Genomic DNA, 19,356 nt, shown 5'->3' with positions numbered 1-19,356 from the left:
AGAACAGACAGGCTTTATCACAAAAGCCAATAGACTAAAGTGCCAAGCGTCACTGCTGAAACAAGTACCACAGCCATTGCTGCTGCCACTCATCAGGAAGAGCGCGGCCGTGACCCTGAGCAAAGGTCAGTTTGCCTCCCCATCCTGTGACTTTTCCTGGATGGATTTGTTCCTCTAAGGAGGTGCTCATACCTAGTGGAACAGGCTGCAGTGACAGCACCACAAGAAACCTTATTGTAAACAGGCCCTGGAGAAAAATCTCATTTCTGCATTACGTTTATCAGTTTCTGGGGAAAGATACTGCAGGCTGCTGTAAGGAAGCACTCGCCTTTACAGCTTTCCTGCCAGGTCACCTAAGAAAACAACTGCCCTGTAACAGCATTTCAAAAAAACAGGAGAGCAAATAGAGCGAGATAGAGACATAGCCCCCACTAAGCAGGATACAGGCTGAACTAGCTTCCACCTCACTTCTCCCCAGAGCAACGCAGCCAGGCATCAGTAACTCCTCAGCAACGTACCATTTCCTCGTCCTCGGCCAAGACGAGGTCGTAATCGCTGAGGGCCACGCAGAAGATAATCGCTGTCACACCTTCAAAGCAGTGGATCCACTTCTTCCGCTCTGACCGCTGGCCACCAACATCAAACATCCTAGGAGAGGCAGAAGAACCATCTCAGAGGCTACGGAGACCTCCCTCCCTGGCAGCCACCCTGTTTGCAGGAGGTGGAGAAAGCTCACCTATTTATGTACTTTCAAACAAGCAGGGCACAGGGGAAAACAGATACACAACCTTCCATCAGCAAGGCCAACCACTCAAAGCCTCCAGTCTGGCACATGTCAGGAGAATTCCCATTAGATTTTTTGGGTTTTTTTAAAGAATTTTTTTCTTTAGCACAATTTCAGCAGGGAGAACTAGAGCTTCACCTGCATCGCTATCCAGAAGCCTGCTGATTCACCAGGGCATACTTCCTTTGTTCTCCATCTCCCTATTTCCTTAGCAACCATCTATTTGCTTGACTGGACTCCAAACACCTACTCATCACCAGCTCTTCCAGTTAATTAAATCTGTGTCTGACAAGGGATTATCTGGAACATACTACCTACACGCTACTATTGGGACCCAGAAAAAAAACTGATGATGATAAGCAGCAATTTTATGGATTAAAAAAAAAAAGTGAGTTTAGAGACTTCAGGAAGAATTTAAAAACTTAAAGAATTTCTGGCAAAAAAAAAAAAGCAGGTTTCTTGGAAAGTTACAACCAAAGTATTTTGATGAGAAGCAGTATTCTTCTCTATGTTCTGATGGGCTGTGACTTAATGAAATCAAGTCAGATACAAGTCAATATCCAAGAGCTATGAAAGTCATAAAACATTGATTTGTTATCAGAGCAAACAGACAGGCAAGAGAAACTTTCCAGCATGGGCCAGAAGTAATGCAATTTAATAATACCAAACAAGGGAGCCAGAAGGGCAGCTCAGCTAACTCCAATCTTCTATTTAAGATAAACCATCCCAGTGGACTACAGCAGGAAAGATGAAAATCTATATGAAGTTACAGGCTATTTACTTAGCTTGTGTTATTTGCCATTATCCTCTGCCACTAATGCGGAGACATCTGGAAAGAAACAGCATCCTTCACAACTCAGCTTCTCCAAGCTAATCCAAATTCAAGTCACAGTTGTACTGAGGCTACCTCAGCCCATTATTAATGTCTGAGATTTAACATCAAGGCTTCTGCTGCAGGAAAGATGGCAGCTTCAGGGTTTAAGATGTATTAATGCTTTCCTCTGTGGAGCAAATCCCTCCGAGATGAAATGCCTTGCGTCTCAAGCTCTGCGCACGATCAGTCACTCCAGGCAGTCTTGGGAAAGGGCAATTCCCCACTTTGCACCAGGGAGGCAACACTTAGGAGCGCTCAACCATTTCGCTTTAAACAAAGGGTTAAACTGATTAAACCAAGTATGCCTGCTACCTCCAGCTCACTCGTCCATTAGTCAGACATGATGCTTTTTAAAAGAGCACTGCACACTGCAGCTAGAAATACTAATCCCAATACATCACGATGGAAGACAAGTTTCCCCTGGACTAACCAGAAGCTATATAAATAGCTCTGTGATGCAAAGCGCTTAAGCATTTTTGGTTAAGCGATTCACAAGTTAGACAGTTCAGAAGCCAAAACGCTACCATTCTTTCAAAAAGCATGCAAATAAATCAGGGGTTTTTCTAAGCAACGTGTAGGTTTTGCTATAGCTCTTTCAAACTGTTGTCAAACACAAGCTCAAAATAAGTAAACAAATGCTTATTTAAAGGCCTTGAGCAACAGACTTAAACATTGCTATAGAGGAAGATAACTCGCCCGAGACACACGCTGCGTTTTCCTACCTCCACTTGACATGACATTAATGCCCAGCAAACAGGGCTCTAGGCTCTACATCAGGGATTTTTGGGATCCAAAGCGAGGATTTTCTAGTGAGCACATCAAGAGGGAAGACGACGGCTACACTGCACACTAGCAGCTGCTACACAGGTTAGAGGGACCTTGATTAGTGATACTTAAGGGACACTGCCAAGGCCAGGCTCAACACCTGAACCCTTCAGAGACTGGATTTAGCATGCAGAGAGGAAGGACAGACAAGTCCCAGCCTCTGCAGCGCCACACAAAGGCACCCAGTCCCCAGCACACGTCTGCATGCCCCAGGCCTGCTGCAGCACGTGTCAAGTCAGCACAGTCATCTAAAGCCTCGCAGAGGACATCATGCAGCCCAGAGCCAAGGCTGTGCCGTCGGGGAGAACTCCATCTTCCACTTCAAAGGAAGGGGTTAAATTCAAACTCAAAATCCAGCAGTCAGTGTCCTTTTAGTATGTTTTTGATCCTGTAAACAAGCAGTCAGTACCTGTGTCCGCGATTCCAACATATAAGCAGCTGAAAAGAACAGAAGAAGGCAAATAGAAGTCAAACTGGTATCTCCAGTGAGCAATGCCAGTAGAGAGGGAATTTAACAGAGGTGAGGACAGTTAAAACAGTGCAAGAAGTTTTGCAGTGCAGGTGTGGAACCTACCACCAAGCACTGAAGAAATCACTGCAGTCCACAGGGACAAGCGGTGCCCTTCACTTACTTGAAGTACAGGTCCTTGAAGGTGAAGTGAGTTTCCACAATGCCGGTAGTTTTAACTCTGGTCCGCAGAACATCCTGCTGAGTCGGAATATAGGTCGGCTGGGATATTCTATCCAAGTCATTTAGGTAACTAAACCAAAAGAGACAACACAAGAGGCGCTTTTTTTAGTCTGCTTGCTTGCTATGAATCTTTTATAAATTGCAGGAGGAAAGTCACCAGGAAATTTATTCATCTTCATACGGCACAGATCTCAAACATGCAGCAAACAGACCAACCCCCCCACCCCCCCCTTCCATCCCAGGGTTTTCTACACGCCTCGTATCACCTTGCAGCATGTGCTGGATAGAGTTTAGCTAGACAGGGAGCAAAGTCTAACAACAGGATAACACGACAGGTACTGCAGATGCAGAAGCTATGCCAAGATCAGTATCTCTTGGGGCAATTCAAAGTAGTCAAGGTCTTCTACATCAAAGCACAAGGTAATAAATCCAGTGGGTCACTTTAAAAGGCAAGAATATATCAGATGAAGCAGCAGGAAAGAATTAAGTGTAAAGAACCACTCCCGAAACAGGAGGATTCATTTACCTACTTCAGCAACAGCAAGCTAACTACTAAAGGTGCCTTACTCCTAGCTTTCTGGAGGACACAGCAGAAAGTTATTCTTTTAAAGCTGTAATTCTTACAATCTTGGCATGACCTGAAGCACAGCTGCCTTCCTGTTCCAGGAGACCGTTGGAAACCGGTGTGCCTCCCCCAGATTGCCGCACAAAGCACGCCAGCTCCCCTAAAGGTCGCTGGGAGGAATCGGTTTCTCCGCAGCATCGCGGCAGTGCGTCCACTGAGACACCCCCCCGCCCCAACTAATTCCAGCTTCAGCACTTTCCCTTTGAAGTTTGGCTCTGGGGCGCACAAGAGGCATACATCATCTCCAACCAAGTCGTAAATCCTGCTCTAGCCAAGGTCTCTGAGCTCATTTTTTCTGCTAAGGGGAAGGTGAAGGCCTTCTGCTTCCACGGAGCGAGAGGGGATTACTTAATCCAACTCCATTTTGAAGGGACTGGGAGCAAGTGTCAGCCTCCTTCGCGCACAGCTGCCAACAGCGTTATCCCCCAACTGCGACAGCCCTGTCAGTACCAGGAGTTTTTATCCGACACAGTATTGTACAGCTGTGAGATTTTACTAGTTCAGTAAATCCTGCCCTCCCAAAGACTATCGCAGAACAGTTGCCAGCCTGGAATCGCTCCATCGTACACCTGAGAGCTAGGCCAAGAGCCCAAATTTCACTCGCCTTTAGACATCATCAAGCAGGCAACGCACTGCAAGTGTCACCTCGCCCCTCCACCAGCTTCAGCGTTCGATGTTTCCTTCGGCCAAGAAACGCCAGCAGACATTTGCAGAGCGCTGACCTATTTTCCGAATCCCAGAAGAATCCAGTCTACCTTCCAGCCTCCTGCCCATGCTCGCCTTGCAAAGTACAGCTTTTCTCCAAAAACTGGCATCTGCAAGGGGTTTTAGCCCAAAGAGGGCCAATCCCCCTCACTCCATTCTTCTGTTCAGCGGGACGACAGCTTTGCAAACTGCTCTTTGACCAGAAACACAGTACCTCTAACTCGCACTTGGGACCAGTTTTAGTTTCAGTTTAGTAAGAACTGCATCATTTAAGAAATATTTCTGCTGAGGAAGTAACACACCCAGTTTTTTCCCCTCTATCAGCATTAGCCTAGCTACACAGACTAGATGGAGATGTGTTTTAGCCACCCTAGCAACAAAACACTCTTAAAAAAACCACACACACTACAAACCAAAAAGCAAAGAAAATAAATGAATTAAACCACAGCATTAACAGTGAGTGCTAGGGCACGGTCGTTCAGAAACTAATGGAAGAGATGGAAGTGCTACCTAAAAACCAAACTGGCAACTTTTAACAGCTTGGCTTTGATACAGGCCACGTGGCCGGCCTGAATCACTCAAATGATAAATGCGCAAGCTGAATCCGTAAAGCATCTGTCCATAACGGCCAACTTCCAGCATCAGAAGTTTGGGCAGTGAAACTAGTATTATTCCTACTTAAGTCTTTTTAAGCACCCATGGAGGAGTGAATAGACTCAGGCAACCTCCAAATGAATTGCAAAGTGCCACTTGAACACTTGCATACCAATTAGCGGAACAAGGTGCATCAGATGAAGCCAGGCTGTATCTGCAAGTTCCCTTAGAAAAAAAAAACCAAACACGCTTTGCCAAATTAATTCCAGGGAGACTCGAAGGACAAATAAATACAAGTTCCCATGAAAACGCCTCAGCTGTTAGAACACCAGGCACAGGGCATTTTTTTGGTACCAGAAGAGCCGCCCAACGCGTGCATGCTGCAGGTCTACGGCCTCCTCAAGCTGCCCATGGCTTCCAGGGGCAGTTGACTTTGCGGGCAGCAGTCTCCTTCGCCGCCACGGACTTCTTCGCATGCTGAGGTCGCAACACTTGCTCCCCACCTTGCAACCCTGTGTTTACAAAGCCGACTTTTCTCATGCTTTAACGCCACCTTGCAAAGACGAGCTTGCCAAAAGGTTTTACACCCTAGAAATTATGGTTTGGGCACAAAAAGTGCTGACGGAAAAGCCTAACTCACGTTTGCCTTAGTGACCCTCCGAGCTTTTCCAGGACATCCTGAGCCAGTCCTGGCGCTGGCTCAATTCCTACATGTGCAAGGATTTGTGGTTCCAGGCTGATCAGAAAAACCATCGGCTTCAAAATAATGCGAGACAGGGGACCGACTTCTCACCGCTTGGCTGAGAAATGCTGACAGCAGCAGCAGGATGTCCTGAAATGGATAGCATTCAGCCGGGCAAAATAACGCAGCTCCCCTCCTCCACGAGCTCACATGAGCCCTGGAATGGTATTTTCCTAACAATTCAGTCCGTTTCCTTTAAGTGCTGGAAAAAAAAATGCTTTCAAGGCCAAAAAAAGGCCAAAAAGCCCTAAAAGATTCATACAAAGCATTTATTATGAAAGACTATCCACAGCTTGAGCTAGGGGAGGGAGGGAGGAGCTGTCGCTAAGGGAGAGCAGCGGACAAAAGCCTGCTCAGCCGTCGCCGTGCCGGGGAGCGAAGGCGAGCGGGCAGACAGCAGGTTCGGTATCCAGGTGGTCTCGGTTTGTCACCACTGAACACGCTGCTTTCAAGGAGGATTATCAAAAGAGCGCGTGTCAGCCTGGAGACGCAAGCAGTGATGTGTTGTTCCCCCAGAGGCTGACGGCTCATGCAGACTTAGTCATCTACAGCCAAGTCTTCCCGCACCGAGAAAACAGGTGAAGATTGGGTGAATCCCACATCTAGGTATCAAGAGATCCGCTTCCTTGACAGGAGCCTGCTTCTGCCTTCCCCTTACATTTAGCTGGATTTTGACAGATGATGACATCAAGCAAAGCAGAAAACAAGGCATCAGAGCAGCATCTCCAGGAAGAGGGAAGGTTGCATATTACCCTTATTAATTTGAATGCTCATTTGGTCCAAGTGAACCAGGCCCCAAGCCTTCACCAGAGGCTTTTTTCAGATGAAAAAGCTCGCTTCTGAACCTTGAGCCGTGATCCCAAGGCGATGCTACTCAAGGAGAAATCACAAAAAAGCACCAGGATATAAATGAGAGGGCGATGCCCTGCAAGCTTTTACTTGAAAGCAGAGAGGAGAAAAACGCGCACAAAAAAAACCCCACAGAAATAATCTGGGTTTTACCCAGCATCATGAGTGTCAGGGAATTTAGGCCAAAATTGCCACGTGGGACCGAGACAAAATATGCCAGAATAGATAAGAGTTTGTCAGAAAGTGTGCTAATTGCCTGTGAGCCTGTGATAATCACCTACAGTATCTGCAGAGTGGTGCCTGCATTAACTTTGGAAAAGTAGCAATATCAGCAAGCGAGATATTTTAAGAGCATTATCTGCTTACCTACATTTCCAAGCATCAGATAGAAGCAATTGCAGAAGTGTGCAGGACAGTAATATGCCCGAGTATCCACACTGCTGCACGATCAAACAGTTTGTGCTTTGTAGCTACGAAACCAAGAATTGTGCATAAGCTTTGAAACGCTTCTCCACAGTGCTGGTTCTGGAGACAGGAGGGGAGAGCCATTTTCTCAAATGGTAGCGAAGAAAGAAACGGGAAGTTGCAGTAGTGCAGCTAAAAATATAGATGTTTGAAATATAACATCAGGAAGCGACACAGTTGCTAGAGGGACAATAAGATGGCGATCTGACATGGCCTAACCGATCATCTGCACGAGCGCTGGAACATCCGCACTTCTAGACCGAGTTAACTCAGTTCCTCGGAAAGCACGAGGAAAGACGCACAGCTTAGAGGACTCATCACTCCGATCAGCGTCATGACTCAGTTCACCTCTGCGAGCTCACCCCCGCCCTCCGCACATGCATGACAGCACTGTGTTATTGCAGTCAGCTCCTCTCCTCCCACGTGGCCGCTTGCCTCGGGCAGTGTGGCAGGCAGGACCCTTGCCCGCACAAGGGGAAGTGCTCGGCGGGGCAGGGAACGGCAGGAAGAGTTTCCAGCGCAGTTCACCGCTGCCTTGGCTCTCTGCCACAGAGCTGCCGCGTGACGTTAGTCATGGCACCTACTTCTCATAAGCCATCGCTCATCATATGTTCCTCTTTCCTGGACGTCTCGCAAGAGGCCCTGAGGTCTGATCTGAAGCGAGGAGCAGCACTCAGCCACTGCCCAGCAGCAGGAACCGCGCTTGAAACGGAGCGCGCTGCTGAATTTCAGCCGAGAAAACCAGCCATCTCAAACGGGGCCCAAGCTTACGGGATGCTAAGCCTGGGTTTTCGGTCCTGCTTATAAGAGGAGTTGAAAGGAGTAAGGAAGTGGAATTCCCCTAGGCAAATTATGCAGAAGGCTAGCATGCATGTGATCGACACCAGGAGAAGAGCCCGCAAGACGTGCAACCTTTTAGCACGGACACAGGAACTAAGTGAGCAATGGGAGAAAATAAGGCAGCTTGGCTGCGAATTTCAAGAATGCTCCTTTACTGCACCTCGGTCTTAGGACAGGAAACAGTTCAATCAGGCGTGTATCAGAATACCACCACGTGGGTCATCAACAGGCTGGAGATAACTGTGCCGTGCAGATTTGACACCAGCCCCCTAGAATAACTCTTCAGAGTACTTGTGTCTACACCCATTAGCACCAGGGATGGGACACAAGTGGGTTGTGGATATTTAGGAATAGGAATAAAGCCCCTGGAATCCAATATTTGAAAGGCAGCAGGATCGAGCTAGCACCCACTAAAGCATATTTACCCCTTTTTTGCCCTGTTTCTTCCAGATTGCCTTCATGCTGGTCCCGACTCTTTCAAAGCTAACCAAGACCAGCACAAAGCCAAGGTTCCCCATCTTATAGCTTCCTCCTCAGGCTCCAGCCAATCTCATCCCCACTTCTCCTTTCTGCGCTTAATCCTTTGCTTAATAAGTCCTTAATCTTTGCTTCTCCACCACCTTTTCATTAAGTCTATTCTCTCATTCATTTCCCTACTCAGATACCTTTTTTTCCTTTTAAATCTGAAGTTTCTGCCCTCCATGATGCAAAGGCATGCCAGAGTCTAAGAAAGCCTCCTGCTGTCAACTCAGTTACCTTGATCTAAGCTCATGATAGCCTGCCAGTGTTACAATTTTAGAGAAATTCTTGCTTATTTTCAGGTTAAAACATTTTCTCTACAGAGAGAGCCTGCAGATAAGTGAGCTGTGACACATCCATGGTTTCTTTATAAAGCACTTCCATACTAATTTTTTTTGAAAGTGTTAAAAACATCCCTCAATTTGGCCAAGTTTTAGGTGGACATCGGGAAGCACATTTGACCCCAAAATCATCCTTTCCAAGTTTCAAACCCTAGTTCTAGAGAAAACAGGCAAAAAGAGGTCAAAAGAGAGAGACACACACAGACAATTGTTTTGCTCATTAAAGAAGTAGTTTCCTCTCCCTGCACTAACCTTGTGCTTGGAAAGAGATGAGGCATTCTGGATGAGACTCATTAAACAGCCAGCAGCAGCCTACAGCGCTCCATGCTGTTTATCTAGCCATAACTTTCCAATCGTTAAACAACTGCATGCATTTCAGAAACAGGACAGCAAGCAGGTTTATAGCTAGTCTGTAGCAGTGCCTTAGTGGCTTCAGGCACAGGAACAGAAAAACAGTGAGAGTTGTTAAGGCAAGAACTGCGTGAATATCGATTTGCCAATATTAGGAGACCCCGCTATTAGAAATTGTTACTCATCACAAGTTTGGTATTCTAATTAGAAGTTCAGCTTCAGGAGCATTACTCCCTTCTGCAGGGATAAACAAAGGTCACATAGCTCATCATCTGCCGTAATAATTTGCTTTACCACAAGTGGACAAACTGTTCTTCCACTAAAAACAGATTTGCCTAGTCACAAAATAAGAAATGTATTCTTTCCAGCATTACGTACAGGGAAGAGAAACAGCAAGAGTGACTTTAATCAGCTGAAGCACAAAGCGATCTCAAGAACCACATCCTGTGAAAAACTAGACCAGTTTTGGGGAAGCACCCTTGTCATGAAAGAACCCACATGGCTTTCAGTCACACAGGTCCTTTCTGAACACCAGCATTTGGTAATGGTTTCTTACTATGATGCTGAGTCATTAAGTTGATATTCTCTTGATCTGCTGAAGCAGGCTTGGACCCCACCATCTCTCCATAACCGTTTAATCACGCCAGCCAGCTCAGCAGTCATCACGCCTTCCTCCGCGCTTCCAGCTAATACGAACAACTGGCGGGCATCGTCCTGCGGGGAGAAGGGGAAAGCCAAAACGAGTTAGGATGTACAACCGTTTATACCTTTACACAGTGAGGCTAAACCTCAACATCGGTCCCGGAGGCAGCAGCAATTACACTAAGGAATTGTGTTCTCTCTCACACCCCAAACTTTCTTCTCCCTCAAACCATTAAGTTATTTTTCTCCTTTGGACAGAGAGGCAAGGTCTGTGCAAGAACCCATCTCCTCTAGGCCGTGCGGTGAGATGTGGCACTGATCAAGGGCGGCAGCACACGGCACACGCCACTTCCGTAGCACCACCACGCCAGGGATCACCGCTCCAGTGTAACGTGCGGCATTCGCATCAGAAACACCGGCTTTCGCTAATCTGGCATATGATACAATTCCTCTGAAACACTAATAGTTAAGAATGCCAGTGGTCGATTAGGGACTAATGAAAGAAGTATACTGTAAATAATAGTTTTAAATGGAAAAAGCTTTATTACAGCACAGTAATGTATACTATGGCAGCAAGGAAAATTCCAGCATGAAAGGCAGGTTTTGGATGATCACAGGTTTAAAGCTTTGATGAATTGTCTTTTGCTTCAACAGCTGTCAGAAGCAAGGGAGACAGTGATTTCTTAATAAAGCATTTCACCAGGAGAGGGGATAGATCAGGATTTGAGTCTGTTAGCCCTAGAGCATGAGAAATTCTTCTCAAAAATCTTAGTACAGGACCATGTTTTTCTGTGAATTCACATTCAAGATTTACTTGGCTCAGCTTAAAGACCAAGTGGCACAACACTTTGAAACACTGTGGGCACTGACGTCAGAGGCCAAGCAAATGAAACCAAAACCAAATGTTTTGTCAAAAATTCAAATAGCTTGGACTTAAAAGGCGGGGCAGTGTCTTTTTTTTTTGAGCAAAGCTGCTAGAACTTCTTATCTGTAATCTCAGTAAAATAATCCACATGGTGTTCTGGTAATACATTACAGATTATACATTACAGTCTTTCACTTCCACATCTTTTAACAAACATATTTCCACTATGAGTGTGATGAACTGAATTTCCAGGATTCACTAACATAATTCACAGCACAGGCTCACACTAAGGGAAATAAGTGAAATACTTACAGCTCTGGCAACTTCCCCAAAGTCTATCTTTAGCCTTCCCATGGCTCTTATGATTGCAATAATGGACTGGATAGTATTGCTGTAGACAACCACTTTATACTGTTTGCATTCTTCCTCCGAATAGCCATCCTCATGAATAATCCTGGAAAAAGAAACAAGCCATCATTCCCAAGCCAAACCAGAAGGGCACCACAGATTTCTTATTTCATCTTGCACACAAACGCAGGTTAGACACCTGCACTTTCACTTACTTCATCTGCTTCACAATGGTGCTTTTACCAGACTCTCCAGCACCTGAAAAAAGCACAAAAAAATTCACGTTAGCATCCATATGAGATTAAAAGGAAAATGTACCCTCTCCCCTTTCCAACCTAGAAGTTTATCAGGTTTGGAATTAGACATTTCTTGTGCAACACTGCTGCTAACAGAGCTTCCTAGCAGCTGTTCCATCCCCCTGGGAGGAGATCGCTGAAGAGCATATCCATAGGTGCATCCTTCACAGCTCATTTACAGATGCCAGATTTTACAGATGACAATCATTGTGCATTCATCTGCTCAGAACAGAGAAAAGCAGAGCTTCTGAGTTTCCAGACTACACTTCCTAGGGGAGCACTCTGGGAGACGGGCCTGAAAAACTGGGACAAGGACTTGTCTACTAGCCTATCTACCACCTCTTCCAATTCACTAGCTATGGTCCAAGGTAGTCCCAAAGCTAAGCATGCGAACGCCATCTGCTCCTACCTACTGTTACCAAGCTGTGCAAGATAAAAGCCTTAGTCTTGAATAACCAGGTGGATACAGCCAGAGATCTCTGAGCATCTAAAAAAACCACAAAGAAGGTGTAATTCAAAAGGCCTCTCACGTGGTGTACAGTGAAGGAAGGCAGACCCAGAATAGACAAGCTCGAGAGTGCAGACAAATTGCTCTGCAGCTCGTGGTAAAGCAGTTTAAGACATTAAAGCCCAGCAACATGTTACTATGTCGGAGCGAGACCACCATAATTGATCCTGTGAATTCCCTTGTCCACTTAGCACAGAGTCAACCAAGTGTTGCCCACAGTGATTCAGACCAACGCGTTTTGTTTCACAGTGGAAAGCTAGGTACATTCCCATGATCTGTTACTACAGCAAAGTGGTAATGGCAGTAATATCACCCCCATAGCTGGATAGCTCTGAAATAACTGCAGCGAAATTCAAAGAACGCTCCTGTCTAGACTTGAAGTGGCAACTAAAATGCTGTGAATCACCTCCAGGAAGATCAGAGACCTGGTTTCCTACTCTACCAAACTAGCTGCCAACACTGGTTCCCACAGGCAAACGCTACCACTAGACAACTTTACCCTGGCACACCCATAGGCACCCACCCACAGAACATGCAAGGCAATTTTTAATCAATTAACAAGTTCTGTTCTCTATCATTTCCCACAATACAAGGATTATTATTCCGGGAAACTGAGGACAAAGAGACCCACAGGTTTAGTTAGGAAATGAGCATTCGCCACAGCATGACTTCCAGTTAAAATACCACACCTGTGGGCTGTAGCTCTTGGACATGCCTGCGTGGCAGAAGAGCGTTCCTCCAAACAGAGGCAGAGAAGTTCAGTGAGCCAAACTTTTGCGGACCGGCTCTCTCCTACCCGTCTGCAGGATAAACTCCGTTCATGCATTTTGCTTTTGAAACTCGGAGCGCTTATGAAGTGCCTCCACCTCCCAGAGGCACAGCAAGCGAAGGCAAACCGAATTTGCCGTACTTGGACGGCCAACGCAGCAGACACCTCCTCGGGGACTCAAAAGCCGGTGCGTTATCACGGTTTATGAGCTCCGCAGTCAGCAGCGGCTCAGCCACGCTACCTGCGCACACCTAGCCCAGCCGTGAAGCACGTGAAAAGCACGTAGAGCGTTACCAGCTGTCGGTTTAAGGGCTCCTTAGCCCAAAAGGCTCACTCCGAGCTGCAGAACTGGGTTTGCCCAAGCCAGAAGAATGAAGCAGAGCCTGCCTGGATTTGGCACATGACCCAATCTCCCATTTGCTTCTAGCATGAAGCCACCAGATGTCCCAGCCCGCAGAACCTACATGGGATATACTGGAAAAAAGGGCCAGTGGGGTATCTTAGACTGGTATTGCTATGAGCCAAGCAAGTTTTGTTGGAAGAGGAACCCCCCAAACACACCCCACTTCAGATTATTGGACCAAGGAGGGGAAAAGAGCAGCTTTCTGGAATGCAAGCCCTTTCTGCAAGCTGTGATGAATTGTGCTGCGGCATGCTCCCCACCACAAAATAAATAAATAAATAAATAAAAGGCACAGAAAAGCTTTCCAGTGCTACCTTTGGGAAGCAGAGCCTCCCAAAAAGAGTTTCTCAAGCCTCTTGCAACACCCAGAGATGACAATACTGCACTCCAGATTTATTCTTGCATCCTTAAACCCTTAGGAAAGCCAACTCCTAGAAACAGCACCGCAAACCAGGTATGAAAGCACGACTACCTTGTAAAAAAAGATATCAGAATTAATTTCCTGTTCTCACTGCTTTATGGCATATTGGCAGAGGAACCAAGAAACCAAACTCCTGGAGATAAGCAGCTTTGTTGTTCATTTGTGTTGTGATCGGTACGCACTACCGCCTTGTCAGGAATTTCGCGCACGTTTTAGCCTGCATATTTCACATTCCCTTAGACTCTTTTTAAGATCACTAGTACAACCCTCTCGGCTGATAACGGGAATTAAAAGTACTTGCAAGAACATTTAAGTACAGGTTACAGCTACGGCTAGAACAGAGCAAACAGAAATACTGTTTTCTGCAGTTATGCAACGGCCAAAAAACAAGCAGCCCATTCACTAGCTATGAACATATCGTGCCAACCCGCATCCCAACCTGTTGTCTCGTCCTCAGAACAAGGGGCGAGAAGCAGGCCAGGAACCGAATGAGAACAGGGCAGGTTTTGCAAACACACGCTTGTATTTCCAGTCCCAAGCTCGTCTCGGTCAGGTCGCAGGTGCTGACAAGGATTCCTAAGGATCTACTGTTGCATTATAATATAACAGTGATTTTTCCCACAAAGGTTTCCCCAACATCAGACAAGGCCATTTTCAAGCTGAATGCACGTTTCCTTTTCACTTAGGTTTCAAGCCAAACAAGCAGTCAAGTGTGTTCGGGGATCGAGCACCAGCCACCGCGCGCCTCTCCAGCGGGGCTCTTGGTGTGCATCGATCTCACTTTCTACATCCAGGATACAAATCTACAAGCACCAACGCCTTTAAATGCCGATTGTTCAGATAATGCTTTGAGTTTCTGTCTCACTGTTCCCCCAAAGGACTGTAACACTAACAGCTGCCCTGCACAGCAGGAAAGCTGCTTCCAAGATAGGGCATGTGGTGCCATTTAAATCAATTAGCCTTCAGTTTAGGCTGAAGGGTTCCCAGATTAGAGCTACTCAGGACAAAATGCTTCCACGCTGCTGAGCCGCAGTCTTTGGTTTCCAGACATTTAAATTATTTCTAGGCATAATGCTGTTCAATTTAATATTTTTCTTCCTTCAAGCCTTAAAATAAAGGCCTTAAAGATATTTCCAGTTCAGCCTCAAGCAGAACAGGCCCCATAAGCTAGACTGCATCTTTAAAGCCATCCAAGAAGCATTAACAAGGAAAAGCAATAAAGTACTTTTTAAGCAGCATCCCCCAAACTTCGCTCAGATCTTGGGGAGCATTGACATCTCCCATAGATGCAGATGCCGGAGGCCTGAAACACACTGAGCAAACAGGCCTCCCGCTGCAGCTTTCACAGGCAACGGCTTCGGTGAGACTCCGTCTGAAATGAAAACACTTTTGTAGGACACATCCTTGCATTTAGCCAGCTGTTTTCTCGTGTTACCTCCTCTTATTCCTGTTGCTAAATGTCTGCCTTTCTCTGCTGGCTGGCAGGTATTTTAACAGAGGTGATATCAAGAACGTCTCTGGCTTGGGAACCAGCTGTGCACGAGTAACATCTGGGCACTTGTGCTATGGCTTCGCTGGCATTCAATACAGGAGCAGTTACGGTCAAATCGAAAAGCGTTAACCCTTCCTATGATCTACACACTCAGCACTTCCACCCGGAGAGGAACACAAAACCTCATTTTTATTTTCACAGCAATCCTCCACGTTGCCTTTATTAAGCTGTCGCTGTTTGAAAGCTTTGGTGTCCTGAAGCAGCAGTGCTCAGCCCTGTAACAACCTGCCTCGCCAGAGTCCTCGCAGCAGGAATTAGGAAAAAAACCAAAACAAAAATCATTCTGAACTCAACCTATCCAGCTCTTATTTCTCATTGTCGAATTTGCTGCTCAGATTATCTTAAAATAATCTATTGCTGCAGCAGGCAACGCTGAACTCATACCGCCTGTCATTTGACTGACAAAACAGCGTCGGATGCAATTAGGCCACGACATCGCAACACCGCCACAGTGCAACGCTAATTTAAACCTTACAACGCTAATTTAAACCATGCTCGTTTAACTCTTTCCCTTCTCGTCTCCAACCCCGCCACGTGCACGCTTAAGGGGAACTTGACAGACAAGCAGTCTATGCCCTCACAGGGGGAGGTGGCTGTTGTTCACCCTGTTACTTTTAAGAGGTTAAGAGAGGTAGGGAAAATAAGATGTGCTTCCTCTGAACCTCTTTCCCTGCCAAGGTACCAGCAGAATCGGCTGCTGCAGCACACGCTAGTGCGACCCACATCCAAGTGGGCACTGCCAAATGGCAAGACACCTCCTGCGGATGCTGTTCCTAAAGGAAGTCTTATTGGATGCTCCAGGCCTGCTCCCAAACTCTATCCTTGCCAGGGCCATCGACACAAGGTATCTCCTTAAACAGCCATTGAAAAACATCTGCCCTCAGGCTCTGCAATCATCCCCTGCCGGGGTGGTGGCTGCTTACCGGTGACACGGCCAACATCAGGCAAAGTCTTGCCCAAACTGCTAAAAAAAAAAGCATTAACACTGCCCTGGTCTATCACGTGAGACCTGCACTACGTGCTCTCGTACAGCACAGGGCATTTGCAGTTCCTCTCTCGCTGTGTGCCCATGCTTTTATTCTTATCTCCCCTATTCTTCCCCAAGCAAGACACGCAATCATTTGCATTTTACTCTTACTTTCCAACCATAGCTCTGACCTCTCCAGACCTCATTTCTCTTCTCTGTCGCCTGAAGTTTCTCTAAATATTTGCAGATGCAAGTCCTGGGCGAGCTGCTATTCTCCTTTTTCCAAATCATTTGAATAGCAATAGAGGGTTGGTATAGGGACACCTATATTGGGCCTGCTCTACTTAGTGAACAGCATTTAATCTGCAGCCTTTGTTTCCTGCCATCAGCCAGCTTGGTTATTCCGATGCATGTTGCTTACGCTTAAAGCGTGGCTTAAGCCTTCAGTCAAGTACTTCTAGTAGGAGAAAACATGGGAATTTAAATGCCACTGAAATACTTTTCCAGCCCACAGAAAACCGATGCTTGGCATTAGAAATTAAGATGACTAGAGCAACTGGATACTGTTACACCTGAAATTCTTACGGACTCGGCAGGCGAAGCACTCAGCCTCTGGGACAGCGGGCATTGACCAGAGGGGGAATTAGGATATTTCAGAAGTTCAAAAAATCAAAGTAAGACACTGGATGTTACAGTGTTCAAAAATATCAAAGAGCGTTATTTGGACATTTTTCACTGGCAAAACAAAGCAAGCCTTTCCCTTCTGCTTTGATTAGTACAGTTACGCGCAGATCACATTTCGTCATGAGAAACCAAGCCTGACCTAAACAGGGATGTCGTAACTCCATGGAAAAACTGTTTCAGAAGTCTAACTGCTCTTCTCCCAAATTAGCAGCAAGGCCGGCATTTGTCCCACAGCTCTGTTTGCATACCCTAGAAACGAAGAGTGGCTCATCTGTTAGAAAGCCTTAGCTGCTTTTTGCTGTAGTGGCTTCCTCCACTAGATCAACATGTTCTCTGCAAACAAACCTGGCTAAGAAGAGTCGGCTTTGCTCGAGCGGTCCTTCGGATAGCGATCATTCCCCTCCAGGAGCCAGACCAACCCTTCAGGTGCTCAAAGTGGGGAGGCATTGCAGCTCCCCCAAACCCCAAGAGCCTACACCAAACCCTTTAAGCAATACTCCACGGTGCTCATTTAAGCAGAGCACATCGCGGAGAGCTTGCCTCAACTGCACAACGTTGAGCTCACATCTGCTCAAAGCTTCACAAGCACTACATGAAGTCCTACAGTCACATCTTTTTTACCTCTGGAGGGGGAAGGGAAATGGGACAAGACCTGAACAGCTTTCAAGTCAGTCCCTTATTAGTAAAAGCCCTGGGAGAGCGATATATATACAAAGCGGGGAAATTATCAACCAACCACTTCCTCCAGGGAAGCCGGGGCCTTCCTGTAACGAGAGATGGAAACCCAAACAACTCGGCAAGGCCACGCTTCCGAGATTACAGGGAAGCAGGCAGCGAGCACCAAAATACAGCTTTAGACTGGATATTACAGACCCACGTAAACACACTCTGGATAGAGCGTTAGCTTTTAAAACAATTGCTTCTTAACTCACCCTGCTTGGGGAAAAAAAAAGGTAGGTCAAAGATTACCTAAATCTTCCAAGCACAAGCACTGAACCAGTTCATTGTTTCAGAAGGTACAAGCAATCTTATTTCAAGTGCTTTTTCTAAAGCCAGATCAAAACTGGACTAATCTCTAGTCCAGGTGAGGAATTTTTGCAGTTAATGGGAAAAGCCCTGCAGCATCTGAAGTTCTCTAAAGAGAAAGCAGGTCACCACTGAAACAAATTCTTTGCAGCAGCTCAGAAGAGAAGCACCTGGAATAGCCATTAAAGTACAAGCGAGGAAGACAAAAAAATTAACAACTGACATGTTCCTCGTTTCCAGCCTCCAGAGGAGGCTGTGCACAGCTCGTAACTACAGCAACAGCCCATATCGGCTTTAAAATCTCAGCAGGAGTTTGGCAGAAACTTTGCCAGACCATTCCTGAGACAGAGCGATGCCGCAGCCTTTGCTGAACTCTGAAACCCACTGGAAGCTGTCAGCATGTGCAATATCCAACCTCAACAAATATCTCAGGAATAACACTACGCGTTTCACTCCACAAAACAAGTTACACGGGAGACGGAGCGCCAACGCAGACCTGGGGAAACCGCACAATCCTTTTGGGCTCTGAGGAACGGTTATGAAGTGATGCTGGATTTCCTGGCTCCAGTTAGAGGCCACCTGCAAAACCCAAAATGAACGCTCTCCCCTCTTACTCTGGCCCCTTTTTAGGGTGTAACAGCACAACAAAGCTGTCAGGAGTCCAGCACTTAAAACATCAGGAGAACCATTACAAGCATGGAGCAGGAGCTATTCAAATAATCAGCAACCCCAAAGGATGTTATCTCCCTGATAAAGCAGATGTTTCCTTCTGTCAACATTTATTCAACATCCCACCCCAACAAGTGAACACGAATACTTCCTTCTATACACAAACAAGCTCCTAAGATACAATTTTCCAAAACACTGCCCTCCTGATTTGTTTTCCACCTGGGAAACCTCTTCTACACCAAACACACCCGACCGCAGCCCTTGTACCTGCGCATTTTTTGGAAAGCTAGATAGTCGAGCCCTCTTCCTCTTCGCCGTTTCCCTCCCCCTTGTTTCTAATCTCATCATACAGAATTTGAACTCTGATATCCCCACCTTTGCATGCGTATTTCTACCCAAGGGGCAGCCACTGTCCCTGCTAACATATGTCACTTCTCCCCCTGCGGAAGTTTTTTATTTCAAATAGCAATACCCCGCTGGAAAGATCGTGGCTATTACAAGGCCAAGGGTGATTCAGCAAGCTGTAAAGAACTGAACAGTAAGAGTTGCCAGAGCCTGCACTAAGGATTAGGAAGAGGAAGAAACGTTATTGAAAAGAGCAACAATGTTATACCACCAGGCCTCTCAAAAGCTACAGCTATTGCTAGAAAAGTCCACAGGGAGCAGAACCCCTTCGGTTAATAGCTTTGCTCTACAAGAACACCACACCAGAGAAACCAATCTGTAAAAAAAAAGACCTATGGGATGACTAAGGCAGGCTTAAGCGAGAAGGTACCAGGAGCCAACATTAGGGGACAAACCCCTTGAAGTTGTCACTGTCCCTAAAAATGAAAACGGAGGATTCAAGTAGCAAGGCCCTAAGATCACCATGACTTAAGCAGGCCTTTCCATGCCGAAACAAGCCACGGCAGACTGCTTCGCCTGCTGCCTTACCTGTGGCTGCAATTGCTACAGTTCTCCCCCACGTCCCTGCCAACCTGCATCCCGAAGAGAGCTGCAAG

At 46.4% G+C, this 19,356-nt stretch overlaps 1 protein-coding gene across 1 annotated transcript in view; it reads right to left on the bottom strand.

The window, feature by feature from the left end:
• Window positions 1-19,356, bottom strand: part of GNAI3 (G protein subunit alpha i3) — a 31,599-nt gene that overhangs the window by 2,596 nt on the left and 9,647 nt on the right. Inside the window, exons 2-6 of the mRNA XM_064498169.1 lie at window positions 11,276-11,318; window positions 11,025-11,166; window positions 9,762-9,919; window positions 3,116-3,244; window positions 519-648 (exon numbers count right to left, since the gene is read on the bottom strand). Of these exons, the coding sequence (XP_064354239.1) occupies window positions 519-648; window positions 3,116-3,244; window positions 9,762-9,919; window positions 11,025-11,166; window positions 11,276-11,318 (602 nt within the window). The remainder of the gene's footprint in view (window positions 1-518; window positions 649-3,115; window positions 3,245-9,761; window positions 9,920-11,024; window positions 11,167-11,275; window positions 11,319-19,356) is intronic.

This window comes from Dromaius novaehollandiae, chromosome 27 (genome assembly GCF_036370855.1).
Source record: "Dromaius novaehollandiae isolate bDroNov1 chromosome 27, bDroNov1.hap1, whole genome shotgun sequence".
NCBI lineage: Eukaryota > Metazoa > Chordata > Aves > Casuariiformes > Dromaiidae > Dromaius > Dromaius novaehollandiae.
The sequence above is the reverse complement of the archived record's forward strand: the minus strand, read 5'-3'. Positions and strand labels throughout refer to the sequence as shown.